Raw genomic sequence first — 17,917 nt, 5'->3', positions numbered from 1 at the left:
CGCCGTGCTGCAGCACATGTTCTCCAAGAACACCGGCCGGCCCGCGGGCCAGTACCAGGTACTCCTCCCTCTCTCTATCTCTCACTCTCTCTCCTGCTGCTGTTCCCCGAGAGCCCGTAGTTCCTACACGCCAGCGGGCGGTCCGGCGCTGCGCTCGCCGTGCTGCAGCACATGTTCTCCAAGAACACCGGCCGGCCCGCGGGCCAGTACCAGGTACTCCTCCCTCTCTCTCTCTCTCACTCTCTCTCCTGCTGCTGTTCCCCGAGAGCCCGCAGTTCCTGCACGCCAGCGGGCGGTCCGGCGCTGCGCTCGCCGTGCTGCAGCACATGTTCTCCAAGAACACCGGCCGGCCCGCGGGCCAGTACCAGGTACTCCTCCCTCTCTCTCTCTCTCACTCTCTCTCCTGCTGCTGTTCCCCGAGAGCCCGTAGTTCCTACACGCCAGCGGGCGGTCCGGCGCTGCGCTCGCCGTGCTGCAGCACATGTTCTCCAAGAACACCGGCCGGCCCGCGGACCAGTACCAGGTACTCCTCCCTCTCTCTCTCTCTCACTCTCTCTCCTGCTGCTGTTCCCCGAGAGCCCGCAGTTCCTGCACGCCAGCGGGCGGTCCGGCGCTGCGCTCGCCGTGCTGCAGCACATGTTCTCCAAGAACACCGGCCGGCCCGCGGGCCAGTACCAGGTACTCCTCCCTCTCTCTCTCTCTCAATCTATCTCCTGCTGCTGTTCCCCGAGAGCCCGCAGTTCCTGCACGCCAGCGGGCGGTCCGGCGCTGCGCTCGCCGTGCTGCAGCACATGTTCTCCAAGAACACCGGCCGGCCCGCGGGCCAGTACCAGGTACTCCTCCCTCTCTCTCTCTCTCACTCTCTCTCCTGCTGCTGTTCCCCGAGAGCCCGCAGTTCCTGCACGCCAGCGGGCGGTCCGGCGCTGCGCTCGCCGTGCTGCAGCACATGTTCTCCAAGAACACCGGCCGGCCCGCGGACCAGTACCAGGTACTCCTCCCTCTCTCACTCTCTCACTCTCTCTCTCTCTCTCACTCTCTCTCCTGCTGCTGTTCCCCGAGAGCCCGCATTTCCTGCACGCCAGCGGGCGGTCCGGCGCTGCGCTCGCCGTGCTGCAGCACATGTTCTCCAAGAACACCGGCCGGCCCGCGGGCCAGTACCAGGTACTCCTCCCTCTCTCTCACTCCCTCTCTCTCACTCTCTCTCCTGCTGCTGTTCCCCGAGAGCCCGCAGTTCCTACACGCCAGCGGGCGGTCCGGCGCTGCGCTCGCCGTGCTGCAGCACATGTTCTCCAAGAACACCGGCCGGCCCGCGGGCCAGTACCAGGTACTCCTCCCTCTCTCTCTCTCTCACTCTCTCTCCTGCTGCTGTTCCCCGAGAGCCCGCAGTTCCTACACGCCAGCGGGCGGTCCGGCGCTGCGCTCGCCGTGCTGCAGCACATGTTCTCCAAGAACACCGGCCGGCCCGCGGGCCAGTACCAGGTACTCCGCCCTCCCTCTCACTCTCACTCTCTCTCACTCTCTCTCCTGCTGCTGTTCCCCGAGAGCCCGCAGTTCCTGCACGCCAGCGGGCGGTCCGGCGCTGCGCTCGCCGTGCTGCAGCGCATGTTCTCCAAAAACACCGGCCGGCCCGCGGGCCAGTAACAGGTACTCCTCCCTCTCTCTCACTCTCTCTCTCTCACTCTCCTGCTGCTGTTCCCCGAGAGCCCGCAGTTCCTACACGCCAGCGGGCGGTCCGGCGCTGCGCTCGCCGTGCTGCAGCACATGTTCTCCAAGAACACCGGCCGGCCCGCGGGCCAGTACCAGGTACTCCTCCCTCTCTCTCACTCTCTCTCTCTCACTCTCCTGCTGCTGTTCCCCGAGAGCCCGCAGTTCCTACACGCCAGCGGGCGGTCCGGCGCTGCGCTCGCCGTGCTGCAGCACATGTTCTCCAAGAACACCGGTCGGCCCGCGGGCCAGTACCAGGTACTCCTCCCTCTCTCTCACTCTCTCTCACTCACTCTCCTGCTGCTGTTCCCCGAGAGCCCGCAGTTCCTGCACGCCAGCGGGCGGTCCGGCGCTGCGCTCGCTGTGCTGCAGCACATGTTCTCCAAGAACACCGGCCGGCCCGCGGACCAGTACCAGGTACTCCTCCCTCTCTCTCACTCTCTCTCACTCACTCTCCTGCTGCTGTTCCCCGAGAGCCCGCAGTTCCTACACGCCAGCGGGCGGTCCGGCGCTGCGCTCGCTGTGCTGCAGCACATGTTCTCCAAGAACACCGGCCGGCCCGCGGGCCAGTACCAGGTACTCCTCCCTCTCTCTCACTCTCTCTCACTCACTCTCCTGCTGCTGTTCCCCGAGAGCCCGCAGTTCCTGCACGCCAGCGGGCGGTCCGGCGCTGCGCTCGCTGTGCTGCAGCACATGTTCTCCAAGAACACCGGCCGGCCCGCGGGCCAGTACCAGGTACTCCTCCCTCTCTCTCACTCTCTCTCACTCACTCTCCTGCTGCTGTTCCCCGAGAGCCCGCAGTTCCTGCACGCCAGCGGGCGGTCCGGCGCTGCGCTCGCCGTGCTGCAGCACATGTTCTCAAAGAACACCGGCCGGCCCGCGGACCAGTACCAGGTACTCCTCCCTCTCTCTCTCTCTCTCACTCTCTCTCCTGCTGCTGTTCCCCGAGAGCCCGCAGTTCCTACACGCCAGCGGGCGGTCCGGCGCTGCGCTCGCTGTGCTGCAGCACATGTTCTCCAAGAACACCGGCCGGCCCGCGTGCCAGTACCAGGTACTCCTCCCTCTCTCACTCTCTCTCTCTCACTCTCTCACTCTCTCTCCTGCTGCTGTTCCCCGAGAGCCCGTAGTTCCTGCACGCCAGCGGGCGGTCCGGCGCTGCGCTCGCTGTGCTGCAGCACATGTTCTCCAAGAACACCGGCCGGCCCGCGGGCCAGTACCAGGTACTCCTCCCTCTCTCTCTCTCTCACTCTCTCTCTCCTGCTGCTGTTCCCCGAGAGCCCGTAGTTCCTACACGCCAGCGGGCGGTCCGGCGCTGCGCTCGCTGTGCTGCAGCACATGTTCTCCAAGAACACCGGCCGGCCCGCGGGCCAGTACCAGGTACTCCTCCCTCTCTCTCACTCTCTCTCTCCTGCTGCTGTTCCCCGAGAGCCCGTAGTTCCTGCACGCCAGCGGGCGGTCCGGCGCTGCGCTCGCCGTGCTGCAGCACATGTTCTCCAAGAACACCGGCCGGCCCGCGGGCCAGTACCAGGTACTCCTCCCTCTCTCTCTCTCTCACTCTCTCTCTCCTGCTGCTGTTCCCCGAGAGCCCGCAGTTCCTGCACGCCAGCGGGCGGTTCGGCGCTGCGCTCGCCGTGCTGCAGCACATGTTCTCCAAGAACACCGGCCGGCCCGCGGGCCAGTAACAGGTACTCCTCCCTCTCTCTCACTCTCTCTCTCTCTCCTGCTGCTGTTCCCCGAGAGCCCGCAGTTCCTACACGCCAGCGGGCGGTCCGGCGCTGCGCTCGCCGTGCTGCAGCACATGTTCTCCAAGAACACCGGCCGGCCCGCGGGCCAGTACCAGGTACTCCTCCCTCTCTCTCTCTCTCACTCTCTCTCCTGCTGCTGTTCCCCGAGAGCCCGCAGTTCCTGCACGCCAGCGGGCGGTCCGGCGCTGCGCTCGCCGTGCTGCAGCACATGTTCTCCAAGAACACCGGCCGGCCCGCGGGCCAGTACCAGGTACTCCTCCCTCTCTCTCACTCTCTCTCTCTCTCCTGCTGCTGTTCCCCGAGAGCCCGCAGTTCCTGCACGCCAGCGGGCGGTCCGGCGCTGCGCTCGCCGTGCTGCAGCACATGTTCTCCAAGAACACCGGCCGGCCCGCGGGCCAGTACCAGGTACTCCTCCCTCTCTCTCACTCTCTCTCTCTCTCCTGCTGCTGTTCCCCGATAGCCCGCAGTTCCTGCACGCCAGCGGGCGGTCCGGCGCTGCGCTCGCCGTGCTGCAGCACATGTTCTCCAAGAACACCGGCCGGCCCGCGGACCAGTACCAGGTACTCCTCCCTCTCTCACTCTCTCACACTCTCTCTCTCTCTCTCTCACTCTCTCTCCTGCTGCTGTTCCCCGAGAGCCCGCAGTTCCTGCACGCCAGCGGGCGGTCCGGCGCTGCGCTCGCCGTGCTGCAGCACATGTTCTCCAAGAACACCGGCCGGCCCGCGGGCCAGTACCAGGTACTCCTCCCTCTCTCACTCTCTCTCACTCTCTCTCTCTCTCTCTCACTCTCTCTCCTGCTGCTGTTCCCCGAGAGCCCGCAGTTCCTGCACGCCAGCGGGCGGTCCGGCGCTGCGCTCGCCGTGCTGCAGCACATGTTCTCCAAGAACACCGGCCGGCCCGCGGGCCAGTACCAGGTACTCCTCCCTCTCTCACTCTCTCTCACTCTCTCTCTCTCTCTCACTCTCTCTCCTGCTGCTGTTCCCCGAGAGCCCGCAGTTCCTGCACGCCAGCGGGCGGTCCGGCGCTGCACTCGCCGTGCTGCAGCACATGTTCTCCAAGAACACCGGCCGGCCCGCGGACCAGTACCAGGTACTCCTCCCTCTCTCACTCTCTCACTCTCTCTCTCTCTCTCACTCTCTCTCCTGCTGCTGTTCCCCGAGAGCCCGCATTTCCTGCACGCCAGCGGGCGGTCCGGCGCTGCGCTCGCCGTGCTGCAGCACATGTTCTCCAAGAACACCGGCCGGCCCGCGGGCCAGTACCAGGTACTCCTCCCTCTCTCTCACTCCCTCTCTCTCACTCTCTCTCCTGCTGCTGTTCCCCGAGAGCCCGCAGTTCCTACACGCCAGCGGGCGGTCCGGCGCTGCGCTCGCCGTGCTGCAGCACATGTTCTCCAAGAACACCGGCCGGCCCGCGGGCCAGTACCAGGTACTCCTCCCTCTCTCTCTCTCTCACTCTCTCTCCTGCTGCTGTTCCCCGAGAGCCCGCAGTTCCTACACGCCAGCGGGCGGTCCGGCGCTGCGCTCGCCGTGCTGCAGCACATGTTCTCCAAGAACACCGGCCGGCCCGCGGGCCAGTACCAGGTACTCCGCCCTCCCTCTCACTCTCACTCTCTCTCACTCTCTCTCCTGCTGCTGTTCCCCGAGAGCCCGCAGTTCCTGCACGCCAGCGGGCGGTCCGGCGCTGCGCTCGCCGTGCTGCAGCACATGTTCTCCAAGAACACCGGCCGGCCCGCGGGCCAGTAACAGGTACTCCTCCCTCTCTCTCACTCTCTCTCTCTCACTCTCCTGCTGCTGTTCCCCGAGAGCCCGCAGTTCCTACACGCCAGCGGGCGGTCCGGCGCTGCGCTCGCCGTGCTGCAGCACATGTTCTCCAAGAACACCGGCCGGCCCGCGGGCCAGTACCAGGTACTCCTCCCTCTCTCTCACTCTCTCTCTCTCACTCTCCTGCTGCTGTTCCCCGAGAGCCCGCAGTTCCTACACGCCAGCGGGCGGTCCGGCGCTGCGCTCGCCGTGCTGCAGCACATGTTCTCCAAGAACACCGGCCGGCCCGCGGGCCAGTACCAGGTACTCCTCCCTCTCTCTCACTCTCTCTCACTCACTCTCCTGCTGCTGTTCCCCGAGAGCCCGCAGTTCCTGCACGCCAGCGGGCGGTCCGGCGCTGCGCTCGCTGTGCTGCAGCACATGTTCTCCAAGAACACCGGCCGGCCCGCGGACCAGTACCAGGTACTCCTCCCTCTCTCTCACTCTCTCTCACTCACTCTCCTGCTGCTGTTCCCCGAGAGCCCGCAGTTCCTACACGCCAGCGGGCGGTCCGGCGCTGCGCTCGCTGTGCTGCAGCACATGTTCTCCAAGAACACCGGCCGGCCCGCGGGCCAGTACCAGGTACTCCTCCCTCTCTCTCACTCTCTCTCACTCACTCTCCTGCTGCTGTTCCCCGAGAGCCCGCAGTTCCTGCACGCCAGCGGGCGGTCCGGCGCTGCGCTCGCTGTGCTGCAGCACATGTTCTCCAAGAACACCGGCCGGCCCGCGGGCCAGTACCAGGTACTCCTCCCTCTCTCTCACTCTCTCTCACTCACTCTCCTGCTGCTGTTCCCCGAGAGCCCGCAGTTCCTGCACGCCAGCGGGCGGTCCGGCGCTGCGCTCGCCGTGCTGCAGCACATGTTCTCAAAGAACACCGGCCGGCCCGCGGACCAGTACCAGGTACTCCTCCCTCTCTCTCTCTCTCACACTCTCTCTCCTGCTGCTGTTCCCCGAGAGCCCGCAGTTCCTACACGCCAGCGGGCGGTCCGGCGCTGCGCTCGCTGTGCTGCAGCACATGTTCTCCAAGAACACCGGCCGGCCCGCGGGCCAGTACCAGGTACTCCTCCCTCTCTCACTCTCTCTCTCTCACTCTCTCACTCTCTCTCCTGCTGCTGTTCCCCGAGAGCCCGTAGTTCCTGCACGCCAGCGGGCGGTCCGGCGCTGCGCTCGCTGTGCTGCAGCACATGTTCTCCAAGAACACCGGCCGGCCCGCGGGCCAGTACCAGGTACTCCTCCCTCTCTCTCTCTCTCACTCTCTCTCTCCTGCTGCTGTTCCCCGAGAGCCCGTAGTTCCTACACGCCAGCGGGCGGTCCGGCGCTGCGCTCGCTGTGCTGCAGCACATGTTCTCCAAGAACACCGGCCGGCCCGCGGGCCAGTACCAGGTACTCCTCCCTCTCTCTCTCTCTCACTCTCTCTCCTGCTGCTGTTCCCCGAGAGCCCGCAGTTCCTGCACGCCAGCGGGCGGTCCGGCGCTGCGCTCGCCGTGCTGCAGCACATGTTCTCCAAGAACACCGGCCGGCCCGCGGGCCAGTACCAGGTACTCCTCCCTCTCTCTCACTCTCTCTCTCTCTCCTGCTGCTGTTCCCCGAGAGCCCGCAGTTCCTGCACGCCAGCGGGCGGTCCGGCGCTGCGCTCGCCGTGCTGCAGCACATGTTCTCCAAGAACACCGGCCGGCCCGCGGGCCAGTACCAGGTACTCCTCCCTCTCTCTCACTCTCTCTCTCTCTCCTGCTGCTGTTCCCCGATAGCCCGCAGTTCCTGCACGCCAGCGGGCGGTCCGGCGCTGCGCTCGCCGTGCTGCAGCACATGTTCTCCAAGAACACCGGCCGGCCCGCGGACCAGTACCAGGTACTCCTCCCTCTCTCACTCTCTCACACTCTCTCTCTCTCTCTCTCACTCTCTCTCCTGCTGCTGTTCCCCGAGAGCCCGCAGTTCCTGCACGCCAGCGGGCGGTCCGGCGCTGCGCTCGCCGTGCTGCAGCACATGTTCTCCAAGAACACCGGCCGGCCCGCGGGCCAGTACCAGGTACTCCTCCCTCTCTCACTCTCTCTCACTCTCTCTCTCTCTCTCTCACTCTCTCTCCTGCTGCTGTTCCCCGAGAGCCCGCAGTTCCTGCACGCCAGCGGGCGGTCCGGCGCTGCGCTCGCCGTGCTGCAGCACATGTTCTCCAAGAACACCGGCCGGCCCGCGGGCCAGTACCAGGTACTCCTCCCTCTCTCACTCTCTCTCACTCTCTCTCTCTCTCTCACTCTCTCTCCTGCTGCTGTTCCCCGAGAGCCCGCAGTTCCTGCACGCCAGCGGGCGGTCCGGCGCTGCACTCGCCGTGCTGCAGCACATGTTCTCCAAGAACACCGGCCGGCCCGCGGACCAGTACCAGGTACTCCTCCCTCTCTCACTCTCTCACTCTCTCTCTCTCTCTCACTCTCTCTCCTGCTGCTGTTCCCCGAGAGCCCGCATTTCCTGCACGCCAGCGGGCGGTCCGGCGCTGCGCTCGCCGTGCTGCAGCACATGTTCTCCAAGAACACCGGCCGGCCCGCGGGCCAGTACCAGGTACTCCTCCCTCTCTCTCACTCCCTCTCTCTCACTCTCTCTCCTGCTGCTGTTCCCCGAGAGCCCGCAGTTCCTACACGCCAGCGGGCGGTCCGGCGCTGCGCTCGCCGTGCTGCAGCACATGTTCTCCAAGAACACCGGCCGGCCCGCGGGCCAGTACCAGGTACTCCTCCCTCTCTCTCTCTCTCACTCTCTCTCCTGCTGCTGTTCCCCGAGAGCCCGCAGTTCCTACACGCCAGCGGGCGGTCCGGCGCTGCGCTCGCCGTGCTGCAGCACATGTTCTCCAAGAACACCGGCCGGCCCGCGGGCCAGTACCAGGTACTCCGCCCTCCCTCTCACTCTCACTCTCTCTCACTCTCTCTCCTGCTGCTGTTCCCCGAGAGCCCGCAGTTCCTGCACGCCAGCGGGCGGTCCGGCGCTGCGCTCGCCGTGCTGCAGCACATGTTCTCCAAGAACACCGGCCGGCCCGCGGGCCAGTAACAGGTACTCCTCCCTCTCTCTCACTCTCTCTCTCTCACTCTCCTGCTGCTGTTCCCCGAGAGCCCGCAGTTCCTACACGCCAGCGGGCGGTCCGGCGCTGCGCTCGCCGTGCTGCAGCACATGTTCTCCAAGAACACCGGCCGGCCCGCGGGCCAGTACCAGGTACTCCTCCCTCTCTCTCACTCTCTCTCTCTCACTCTCCTGCTGCTGTTCCCCGAGAGCCCGCAGTTCCTACACGCCAGCGGGCGGTCCGGCGCTGCGCTCGCCGTGCTGCAGCACATGTTCTCCAAGAACACCGGCCGGCCCGCGGGCCAGTACCAGGTACTCCTCCCTCTCTCTCACTCTCTCTCACTCACTCTCCTGCTGCTGTTCCCCGAGAGCCCGCAGTTCCTGCACGCCAGCGGGCGGTCCGGCGCTGCGCTCGCTGTGCTGCAGCACATGTTCTCCAAGAACACCGGCCGGCCCGCGGACCAGTACCAGGTACTCCTCCCTCTCTCTCACTCTCTCTCACTCACTCTCCTGCTGCTGTTCCCCGAGAGCCCGCAGTTCCTACACGCCAGCGGGCGGTCCGGCGCTGCGCTCGCTGTGCTGCAGCACATGTTCTCCAAGAACACCGGCCGGCCCGCGGGCCAGTACCAGGTACTCCTCCCTCTCTCTCACTCTCTCTCACTCACTCTCCTGCTGCTGTTCCCCGAGAGCCCGCAGTTCCTGCACGCCAGCGGGCGGTCCGGCGCTGCGCTCGCTGTGCTGCAGCACATGTTCTCCAAGAACACCGGCCGGCCCGCGGGCCAGTACCAGGTACTCCTCCCTCTCTCTCACTCTCTCTCACTCACTCTCCTGCTGCTGTTCCCCGAGAGCCCGCAGTTCCTGCACGCCAGCGGGCGGTCCGGCGCTGCGCTCGCCGTGCTGCAGCACATGTTCTCAAAGAACACCGGCCGGCCCGCGGACCAGTACCAGGTACTCCTCCCTCTCTCTCTCTCTCACACTCTCTCTCCTGCTGCTGTTCCCCGAGAGCCCGCAGTTCCTACACGCCAGCGGGCGGTCCGGCGCTGCGCTCGCTGTGCTGCAGCACATGTTCTCCAAGAACACCGGCCGGCCCGCGGGCCAGTACCAGGTACTCCTCCCTCTCTCACTCTCTCTCTCTCACTCTCTCACTCTCTCTCCTGCTGCTGTTCCCCGAGAGCCCGTAGTTCCTGCACGCCAGCGGGCGGTCCGGCGCTGCGCTCGCTGTGCTGCAGCACATGTTCTCCAAGAACACCGGCCGGCCCGCGGGCCAGTACCAGGTACTCCTCCCTCTCTCTCTCTCTCACTCTCTCTCTCCTGCTGCTGTTCCCCGAGAGCCCGTAGTTCCTACACGCCAGCGGGCGGTCCGGCGCTGCGCTCGCTGTGCTGCAGCACATGTTCTCCAAGAACACCGGCCGGCCCGCGGGCCAGTACCAGGTACTCCTCCCTCTCTCTCACTCTCTCTCTCCTGCTGCTGTTCCCCGAGAGCCCGTAGTTCCTGCACGCCAGCGGGCGGTCCGGCGCTGCGCTCGCCGTGCTGCAGCACATGTTCTCCAAGAACACCGGCCGGCCCGCGGGCCAGTACCAGGTACTCCTCCCTCTCTCTCTCTCTCACTCTCTCTCTCCTGCTGCTGTTCCCCGAGAGCCCGCAGTTCCTGCACGCCAGCGGGCGGTTCGGCGCTGCGCTCGCCGTGCTGCAGCACATGTTCTCCAAGAACACCGGCCGGCCCGCGGGCCAGTAACAGGTACTCCTCCCTCTCTCTCACTCTCTCTCTCTCTCCTGCTGCTGTTCCCCGAGAGCCCGCAGTTCCTACACGCCAGCGGGCGGTCCGGCGCTGCGCTCGCCGTGCTGCAGCACATGTTCTCCAAGAACACCGGCCGGCCCGCGGGCCAGTACCAGGTACTCCTCCCTCTCTCTCTCTCTCACTCTCTCTCCTGCTGCTGTTCCCCGAGAGCCCGCAGTTCCTGCACGCCAGCGGGCGGTCCGGCGCTGCGCTCGCCGTGCTGCAGCACATGTTCTCCAAGAACACCGGCCGGCCCGCGGGCCAGTACCAGGTACTCCTCCCTCTCTCTCACTCTCTCTCTCTCTCCTGCTGCTGTTCCCCGAGAGCCCGCAGTTCCTGCACGCCAGCGGGCGGTCCGGCGCTGCGCTCGCCGTGCTGCAGCACATGTTCTCCAAGAACACCGGCCGGCCCGCGGGCCAGTACCAGGTACTCCTCCCTCTCTCTCACTCTCTCTCTCTCTCCTGCTGCTGTTCCCCGATAGCCCGCAGTTCCTGCACGCCAGCGGGCGGTCCGGCGCTGCGCTCGCCGTGCTGCAGCACATGTTCTCCAAGAACACCGGCCGGCCCGCGGACCAGTACCAGGTACTCCTCCCTCTCTCACTCTCTCACACTCTCTCTCTCTCTCACTCTCTCTCCTGCTGCTGTTCCCCGAGAGCCCGCAGTTCCTGCACGCCAGCGGGCGGTCCGGCGCTGCGCTCGCCGTGCTGCAGCACATGTTCTCCAAGAACACCGGCCGGCCCGCGGGCCAGTACCAGGTACTCCTCCCTCTCTCACTCTCTCTCACTCTCTCTCTCTCTCTCTCACTCTCTCTCCTGCTGCTGTTCCCCGAGAGCCCGCAGTTCCTGCACGCCAGCGGGCGGTCCGGCGCTGCGCTCGCCGTGCTGCAGCACATGTTCTCCAAGAACACCGGCCGGCCCGCGGGCCAGTACCAGGTACTCCTCCCTCTCTCACTCTCTCTCACTCTCTCTCTCTCTCTCACTCTCTCTCCTGCTGCTGTTCCCCGAGAGCCCGCAGTTCCTGCACGCCAGCGGGCGGTCCGGCGCTGCACTCGCCGTGCTGCAGCACATGTTCTCCAAGAACACCGGCCGGCCCGCGGGCCAGTACCAGGTACTCCTCCCTCTCTCTCACTCTCTCTCCTGCTGCTGTTCCCCGAGAGCCCGCAGTTCCTGCACGCCAGCGGGCGGTCCGGCGCTGCGCTCGCCGTGCTGCAGCACATGTTCTCCAAGAACACCGGCCGGCCCGCGGGCCAGTACCAGGTACTCCTCCCTCTCTCTCTCTCTCACTCTCTCTCTCCTGCTGCTGTTCCCCGAGAGCCCGCAGTTCCTGCACGCCAGCGGGCGGTCCGGCGCTGCGCTCGCCGTGCTGCAGCACATGTTCTCCAAGAACACCGGCCGGCCCGCGGGCCAGTACCAGGTACTCCTCCCTCTCTCTCTCTCTCACTCACTCTCTCTCCTGCTGCTGTTCCCCGAGAGCCCGCAGTTCCTGCACGCCAGCGGGCGGTCCGGCGCTGTGCTCGCCGTGCTGCAGCACATGTTCTCCAAGAACACCGGCCGGCCCGCGGGCCAGTACCAGGTACTCCTCCCTCTCTCTCTCTCTCACTCACTCTCTCTCCTGCTGCTGTTCCCCGAGAGCCCGCAGTTCCTGCACGCCAGCGGGCGGTCCGGCGCTGCGCTCGCCGTGCTGCAGCACATGTTCTCCAAGAACACCGGCCGGCCCGCGGACCAGTACCAGGTACTCCTCCCTCTCTCACTCTCACTCTCTCTCACTCTCTCTCTCTCTCTCACTCACTTTCTCTCTTGCTGCTGTTCCCCGAGAGCCCGCAGTTCCTGCACGCCAGCGGGCGGTCCGGCGCTGCGCTCGCCGTGCTGCAGCACATGTTCTCCAAGAACACCGGCCGGCCCGCGGACCAGTACCAGGTACTCCTCCCTCTCTCACTCTCTCTCACTCTCTCTCTCTCTCTCACTCTCTCTCTTGCTGCTGTTCCCCGAGAGCCCGCAGTTCCTGCACGCCAGCGGGCGGTCCGGCGCTGCGCTCGCCGTGCTGCAGCACATGTTCTCCAAGAACACCGGCCGGCCCGCGGACCAGTACCAGGTACTCCTCCCTCTCTCACTCTCTCTCACTCTCTCTCTCTCTCTCACTCACTCTCTCTCCTGCTGCTGTTTCCGAGAGCCCGCAGTTCCTGCACGCCAGCGGGCGGTCCGGCGCTGCGCTCGCCGTGCTGCAGCACATGTTCTCCAAGAACACCGGCCGGCCCGCGGGCCAGTACCAGGTACTCCTCCCTCTCTCTCACTCTCTCACTCTCTCTCCTGCTGCTGTTCCCCGAGAGCCCGCAGTTCCTGCACGCCAGCGGGCGGTCCGGCGCTGCGCTCGCCGTGCTGCAGCACATGTTCTCCAAGAACACCGGCCGGCCCGCGGGCCAGTACCAGGTACTCCTCCCTCTCTCTCACTCTCTCACTCTCTCTCCTGCTGCTGTTCCCCGAGAGCCCGCAGTTCCTGCACGCCAGCGGGCGGTCCGGCGCTGCGCTCGCCGTGCTGCAGCACATGTTCTCCAAGAACACCGGCCGGCCCGCGGGCCAGTACCAGGTACTCCTCCCTTTCTCTCACTCTCTCACTCTCTCTCCTGCTGCTGTTCCCCGAGAGCCCGCAGTTCCTGCACGCCAGCGGGCGGTCCGGCGCTGCGCTCGCCGTGCTGCAGCACATGTTCTCCAAGAACACCGGCCGGCCCGCGGACCAGTACCAGGTACTCCTCCCTCTCTCACTCTCTCTCACTCTCTCTCTCTCTCTCACTCTCTCTCCTGCTGCTGTTCCCCGAGAGCCCGCAGTTCCTGCACGCCAGCGGGCGGTCCGGCGCTGCGCTCGCCGTGCTGCAGCACATGTTCTCCAAGAACACCGGCCGGCCCGCGGGCCAGTACCAGGTACTCCTCCCTCAACTGACAACCATGGGGATTCTGTTAAATTTTAATTGTACCCAGGGGGTGGAGAAAGCTGTATACATCCGGCAAGAAGGATCCCAAAGACATTGGTGGAAACTTGCATTGAGTTCTATTATAGAAAAAAAAATCCCTTACCCAGATGATTTTGGTTGCATTATGCCTACAATAGAGTGTGGTGGAAGGGGCAGGAACTGGAGAGTGTGCCCAGGGTCATGCGTGTGCGGTGACAGGTGCAGTTAACTGTAGAGTGCCAGGTCGAGAGTGCCATGTAATGTTCTGTAGATCCACAATATAGTTTAGTGGCCGATGCGGTGAGCTAGAGACCGTGCCCAGTGCCAAGCCCCATATCGAGAGTGCCGCCAAGTATGTATTAGGCCTGGCAGGTGTGGTTGCGGGAGATGTGGAAGTTAGAGTTTCAAGGTTGAGAGTGCTGTAAACAGTAGTGTGTGGGGCAGCCTGGAGAGAGTGTAGTGGTGTTTGGTGGCAGGTGCGGGAGCTGAAGAGAATGCCCAGGGCAAGCGTGCAGTGCGACACTGAAGGTCAGCAGCCACACTGTAAGCTACAGCTGGTGGAGAACATAGTTCGTGAGCTGCTGCACCAGGCCAAGAGGTTGTTGGTGGCTCCTCTCCTCCCTCACACTGCTCTCTGTGCAGTCCTGCTGTTTACCAACATGTTTGGGTGAGTTCTACGGGTCTACAGGATGTGCGAAGCTTCGAAAATCCAATTCAAATTTAAATCGATTTTTTTATTAGAATTCGTTTTCAGGAAAATTGAAAATCTTAGTATATTTCAAAAAATTATCCCTAAAAGTAGAATACATTAAAAGTTGAATGCAAGTGTTATCTAGGGGCCATATATAACATATGTACATATGTTTTGTTTACTGCACTTTTTTTTTTGGTAGAGAACCAGTCAAGCTCTTAACAATTTATTAGAACTGTCAGTGTGTTTCGCACATAGATAATAAACCATAAGGACCAGAATACCACCCAGCAGATGATGTTTATCTGACAGATTTGGTAATTAGCCTCGTTTAACTAACCAAAAAAAAAACATCTTACTCCCAAGAAAGAAACAAAATGTTGGCCTCTTTCATATAAGCATGCAGGCATTGGAGGGAAAAAGTGCCAAGATTTTACTACAATCTGTTAAAAATAAAGTGAGTTATTTCTAGCAGGTACTTAATTGAATATTGTGATTAAGGCAGTTTGATATTCTTGTCAAATCAGCCAAATAAATATAGATACATGATAAGCTGCTCTGGTGAGCTTCAGTCTGAAAGTTTGCTGTAGTATACATCAAAAATATCTCACCTTATTGTGAACAGAGTGTATATTCCTTTAACCTATGCTTGAGTTCAATGTAAAAGTAAATATCATACTTGTTGTAGGTATACTATATTTGCATGATATATTTGCTTTAGACTTTCAATTCCTTTTTAGCTATTACAAATTAATATTTAGTCTTATACGACCCAGAAATAAGAAAATATTATTATGTAAAGACAGCTGTTCCTCCCAACCAGACACACTGCTGATTCCCCTCCTCATTTCTCGCCCATCCATATCAATATTCTGAGGAGAATAGAGCATTGTTACCAAAAGCGAAATCCTTGCACATCAGTAATTTTATTACATATCATTAATCTTTTATTATTATTAACCTACAGTTGCACAATATATAAACATATAGAAGGAGAATATTCAACCAAGTACAAGTAGGTACGATAACTGTTAAAATTGTTCAAATCATTGAATTTTTCCCACCTTGTCCATATTAAATGGGTGATATCCTACTTCCTACTAATATTATAAACGCGAAAGTTTGTAAGTATGGATGGATGGTTATTACTCTTTCATGTAAAAACTACTGAATGGATTTGAATGAAATTTGGCCTACAGCTAGCCTATAACCTGGATTAACAGATAGACCCCATATTAATATGAAAGTCCATCCCTAAGGGAGTGAAAAAGTGATAATTTCATTTTATAACAGAAAAAATCATAGGTCATGGACATACAAATAGTGAGTGAGTGTCATTTCTCTATGTCTGACACACGATAATACACATAGTAAGGTCTGGCAAATTAATATTTTTCTCCTTGGTGAGACCAGTCCGCTTAGTGGAGCTTGCAGCGGCTAGAAAAATAAAGGCGCTAATAACAGTTTTGTTCTTATCTTCGTCAATAGATAGAGTTGTCTTGAATTTTAAACGCACTATCGTTTGATGCGTTTGTCATGTCTTTAATTTTCGTTTGTTTGTGCCGTATGCGTTCCTATACCATTCATCCGATTGCGATTAAATTTTGGTGATTTGTTATGCGCATGCCCATGAAGGTTACTGAGACGGTATAACTATTTTTCAATAGTTGGAGCACGAATCGTGTCAAAAAATGTGTTTATTTCATTTTATATAGCGGCACTTGGTATGTTTTTGTTGTATAAGTGCGCACACATGACACAATTTATTTAAATATAAAAGAGAGACAGAGATAGAGTGATATATATATATATATATATATATATAGAGAGAGAGAGAGAGAGAGTGAGATAGAGACGGAGAGATAAGTTTAGATAGAGCGAGGTATAGAGAATGAAATGGGTTAGATAAAGAGATATACCTCTAGATGTATAGAGCTATATAGAAACTTATATATAGAAGATATAGAGATAGTGGGAAGTATATCTATATGTAGATACAGAGATAAATAGATATAGAGAGATACATAGATGTATATAGATGTAGATAGAGATAAATATATATCGAGAAATGGATACATGATTTGTATATGTGAAACTACTTCAAACATATTACAAAACAGAACTGAATGAGGCATTGCAATGCAGGCCGAGCATTAGCTAGATAATGGAATCTTTTCAATATTAGTAATCTCTTATTTTTCAGCTTTTTTCTATATTGCTTTATGAAGTCTAAATTACATACCTACAGGCCAGGTAAATAACTATAAACTAGCAGAACAACGTCTGTCGGGATCTGAAAGTGATATAAATTAATTTTCACACTTGACATTCAAATTAACAAGACAATTACTAACTACATCTGATTTCGAAAAAGGTCCCCTTCACCCTGTTTTCAGCCCGGGCAACGCCGGGTATTGCAGCTAGTGCATTGATAAACACGTACTTAAGCATTCAAAGTTTTGTCTATGGAATAATCATAATTTGTTTGTTAATGTAGCAAAACATTTAAGTACATTTTTACTTCGATTCAAATTGAAAATATAGTCTTCGCTCACCCCTACCTCGTCATGTTCATTATACCTGCAGTAGTCAGAACCATGTATATTCTAATTTATAAATGTGGCAAAATATGCATTCTGGCATGAAAGTAAATCGTAGGTAAGACCGAAGGTTTTATTTTAATATGAAACAACCACGTACAACCACAAGTTTTAGGACCATACAGTCTGACGATGAGTATTTTGAGTGAAAAGTATCTTCTAATACCTCAAATATATTCAGGTCTCACTTTCAAATTGTCAGAGGCACGTTGGCTGAATTCATTGACTACTAACTGACAAGAAATGTCATTCACGAGTGAAATCATTGCCAGCAACTGACTGAATTTCGATAACGCACAGAATAGGGGTTTTGTGAAGTTTGATTCACATTGTTGATTCAAGTTTTTTTAAAAATATTTTTAGCAACTCCTGTAATCAATAAAAATCCGTAAAGGCAGTAACAATAAAAAAGACCAGTCATTATTAATTTCACTCTCTGAAGCAAAGCTAGTGGCCAGTTGACTAGGCAGATTAAATTGATAGAAAGTGGCTTAAACAAGCGGATTCGCAGGCGTATAGCTATAGAAAATCTCATCATTAGAGTTAGGTGTGCATTTAATAGGACATTTTACTCCTTCTTTCCAATGCACAATCTTGGATGAGCACTGTGCTCTATTTGGTAGATCCACACCACTGGTCAAAACTGTTTTAGATACAACATTGTAATATAAGGAATTTTTTTTATGTAGGCTATCTGAAATATTGTATTTTGTTAAGTAAAATTTGGAATGAGAATATTGGTAATATATTGTCCTGTTGTATTTCAAGAGCATCATATGATAATATTCATTATTTATTTCTAAGGAATGGTAATTGAAATATGACATCTTATTTTTAAACTTCTGATGCGTAAAAATTTAAGCTCTCGCTATACGGCATTTTGTAGGCTTAATTTCGTGAATGAAACGGAAGTCTGTAAGAACGGAAATGTGTAAACATGGTGCTGCCACCTGTGGAAGTCTCAGATATCTCGAAAATATGGCGGACCCACAAGATTAATCTGTACATGTTGCTTCTGTGGTCATCGCAATATTTACATTGTGCATAGGTTTAAAAAAATTTTATTTTGTGATAGTAGATACAACTATAATTTAATACTAGATGTTATAATTTATAATCATAATAACTTAACAACTTAAAAAATACATTAATATCATGTAATTAAAACCCTATGTTAATATTAAAATGAAGAGAATGTGCAGCTTTCATCACACTGTGAGACACCACAAATTGTTAACCTACAATTATTAGACGCTATTAAAAATAATAGCATTTTGTAATGAAATTTTAACAGTTAAATCTTAAGAGTTAAATCAGCTCAATAAAGTTTGTTTGGAGGAAATATTTACATATTTATATCTGCATTTTAAGATATTAAGCAAAGCAAATATACTTATATATATACTTAGGTTTATAATATGTGTTTTAAAATGTTTCAGGTTAATTTTGTTTTACTGTGTATATTAGACTGCAAATTTCAGTTTGAAAAATACCTTAAAGATAGTGCCAAGTTCGTAATGCTATAGAGAACCAAAAGAAAAAAGTTAAATATATGTGAAACCGTGTTAATTTCTACACAACTTCACTGGCTAATAAATGTAGATAATTTACTGCCTAC

General features: G+C 57.6%; 1 protein-coding gene across 1 annotated transcript in view; it reads left to right on the top strand.

Annotated features, from left to right (window-relative positions):
• LOC134533306 (synaptic vesicle glycoprotein 2C-like) overlaps positions 1-17,917 on the top strand; it is a 387,375-nt gene that overhangs the window by 110,928 nt on the left and 258,530 nt on the right. The window contains exon 7 of the mRNA XM_063370779.1: positions 13,485-13,675. Coding sequence (XP_063226849.1) covers positions 13,485-13,675 — 191 coding nt within the window. The remainder of the gene's footprint in view (positions 1-13,484; positions 13,676-17,917) is intronic.

Source organism: Bacillus rossius, chromosome 6 (genome assembly GCF_032445375.1).
Source record: "Bacillus rossius redtenbacheri isolate Brsri chromosome 6, Brsri_v3, whole genome shotgun sequence".
Lineage (NCBI taxonomy): Eukaryota > Metazoa > Arthropoda > Insecta > Phasmatodea > Bacillidae > Bacillus > Bacillus rossius.
Note: the sequence above shows the minus strand (reverse complement) of the source record. Positions and strands in the feature narration are given on the sequence as shown.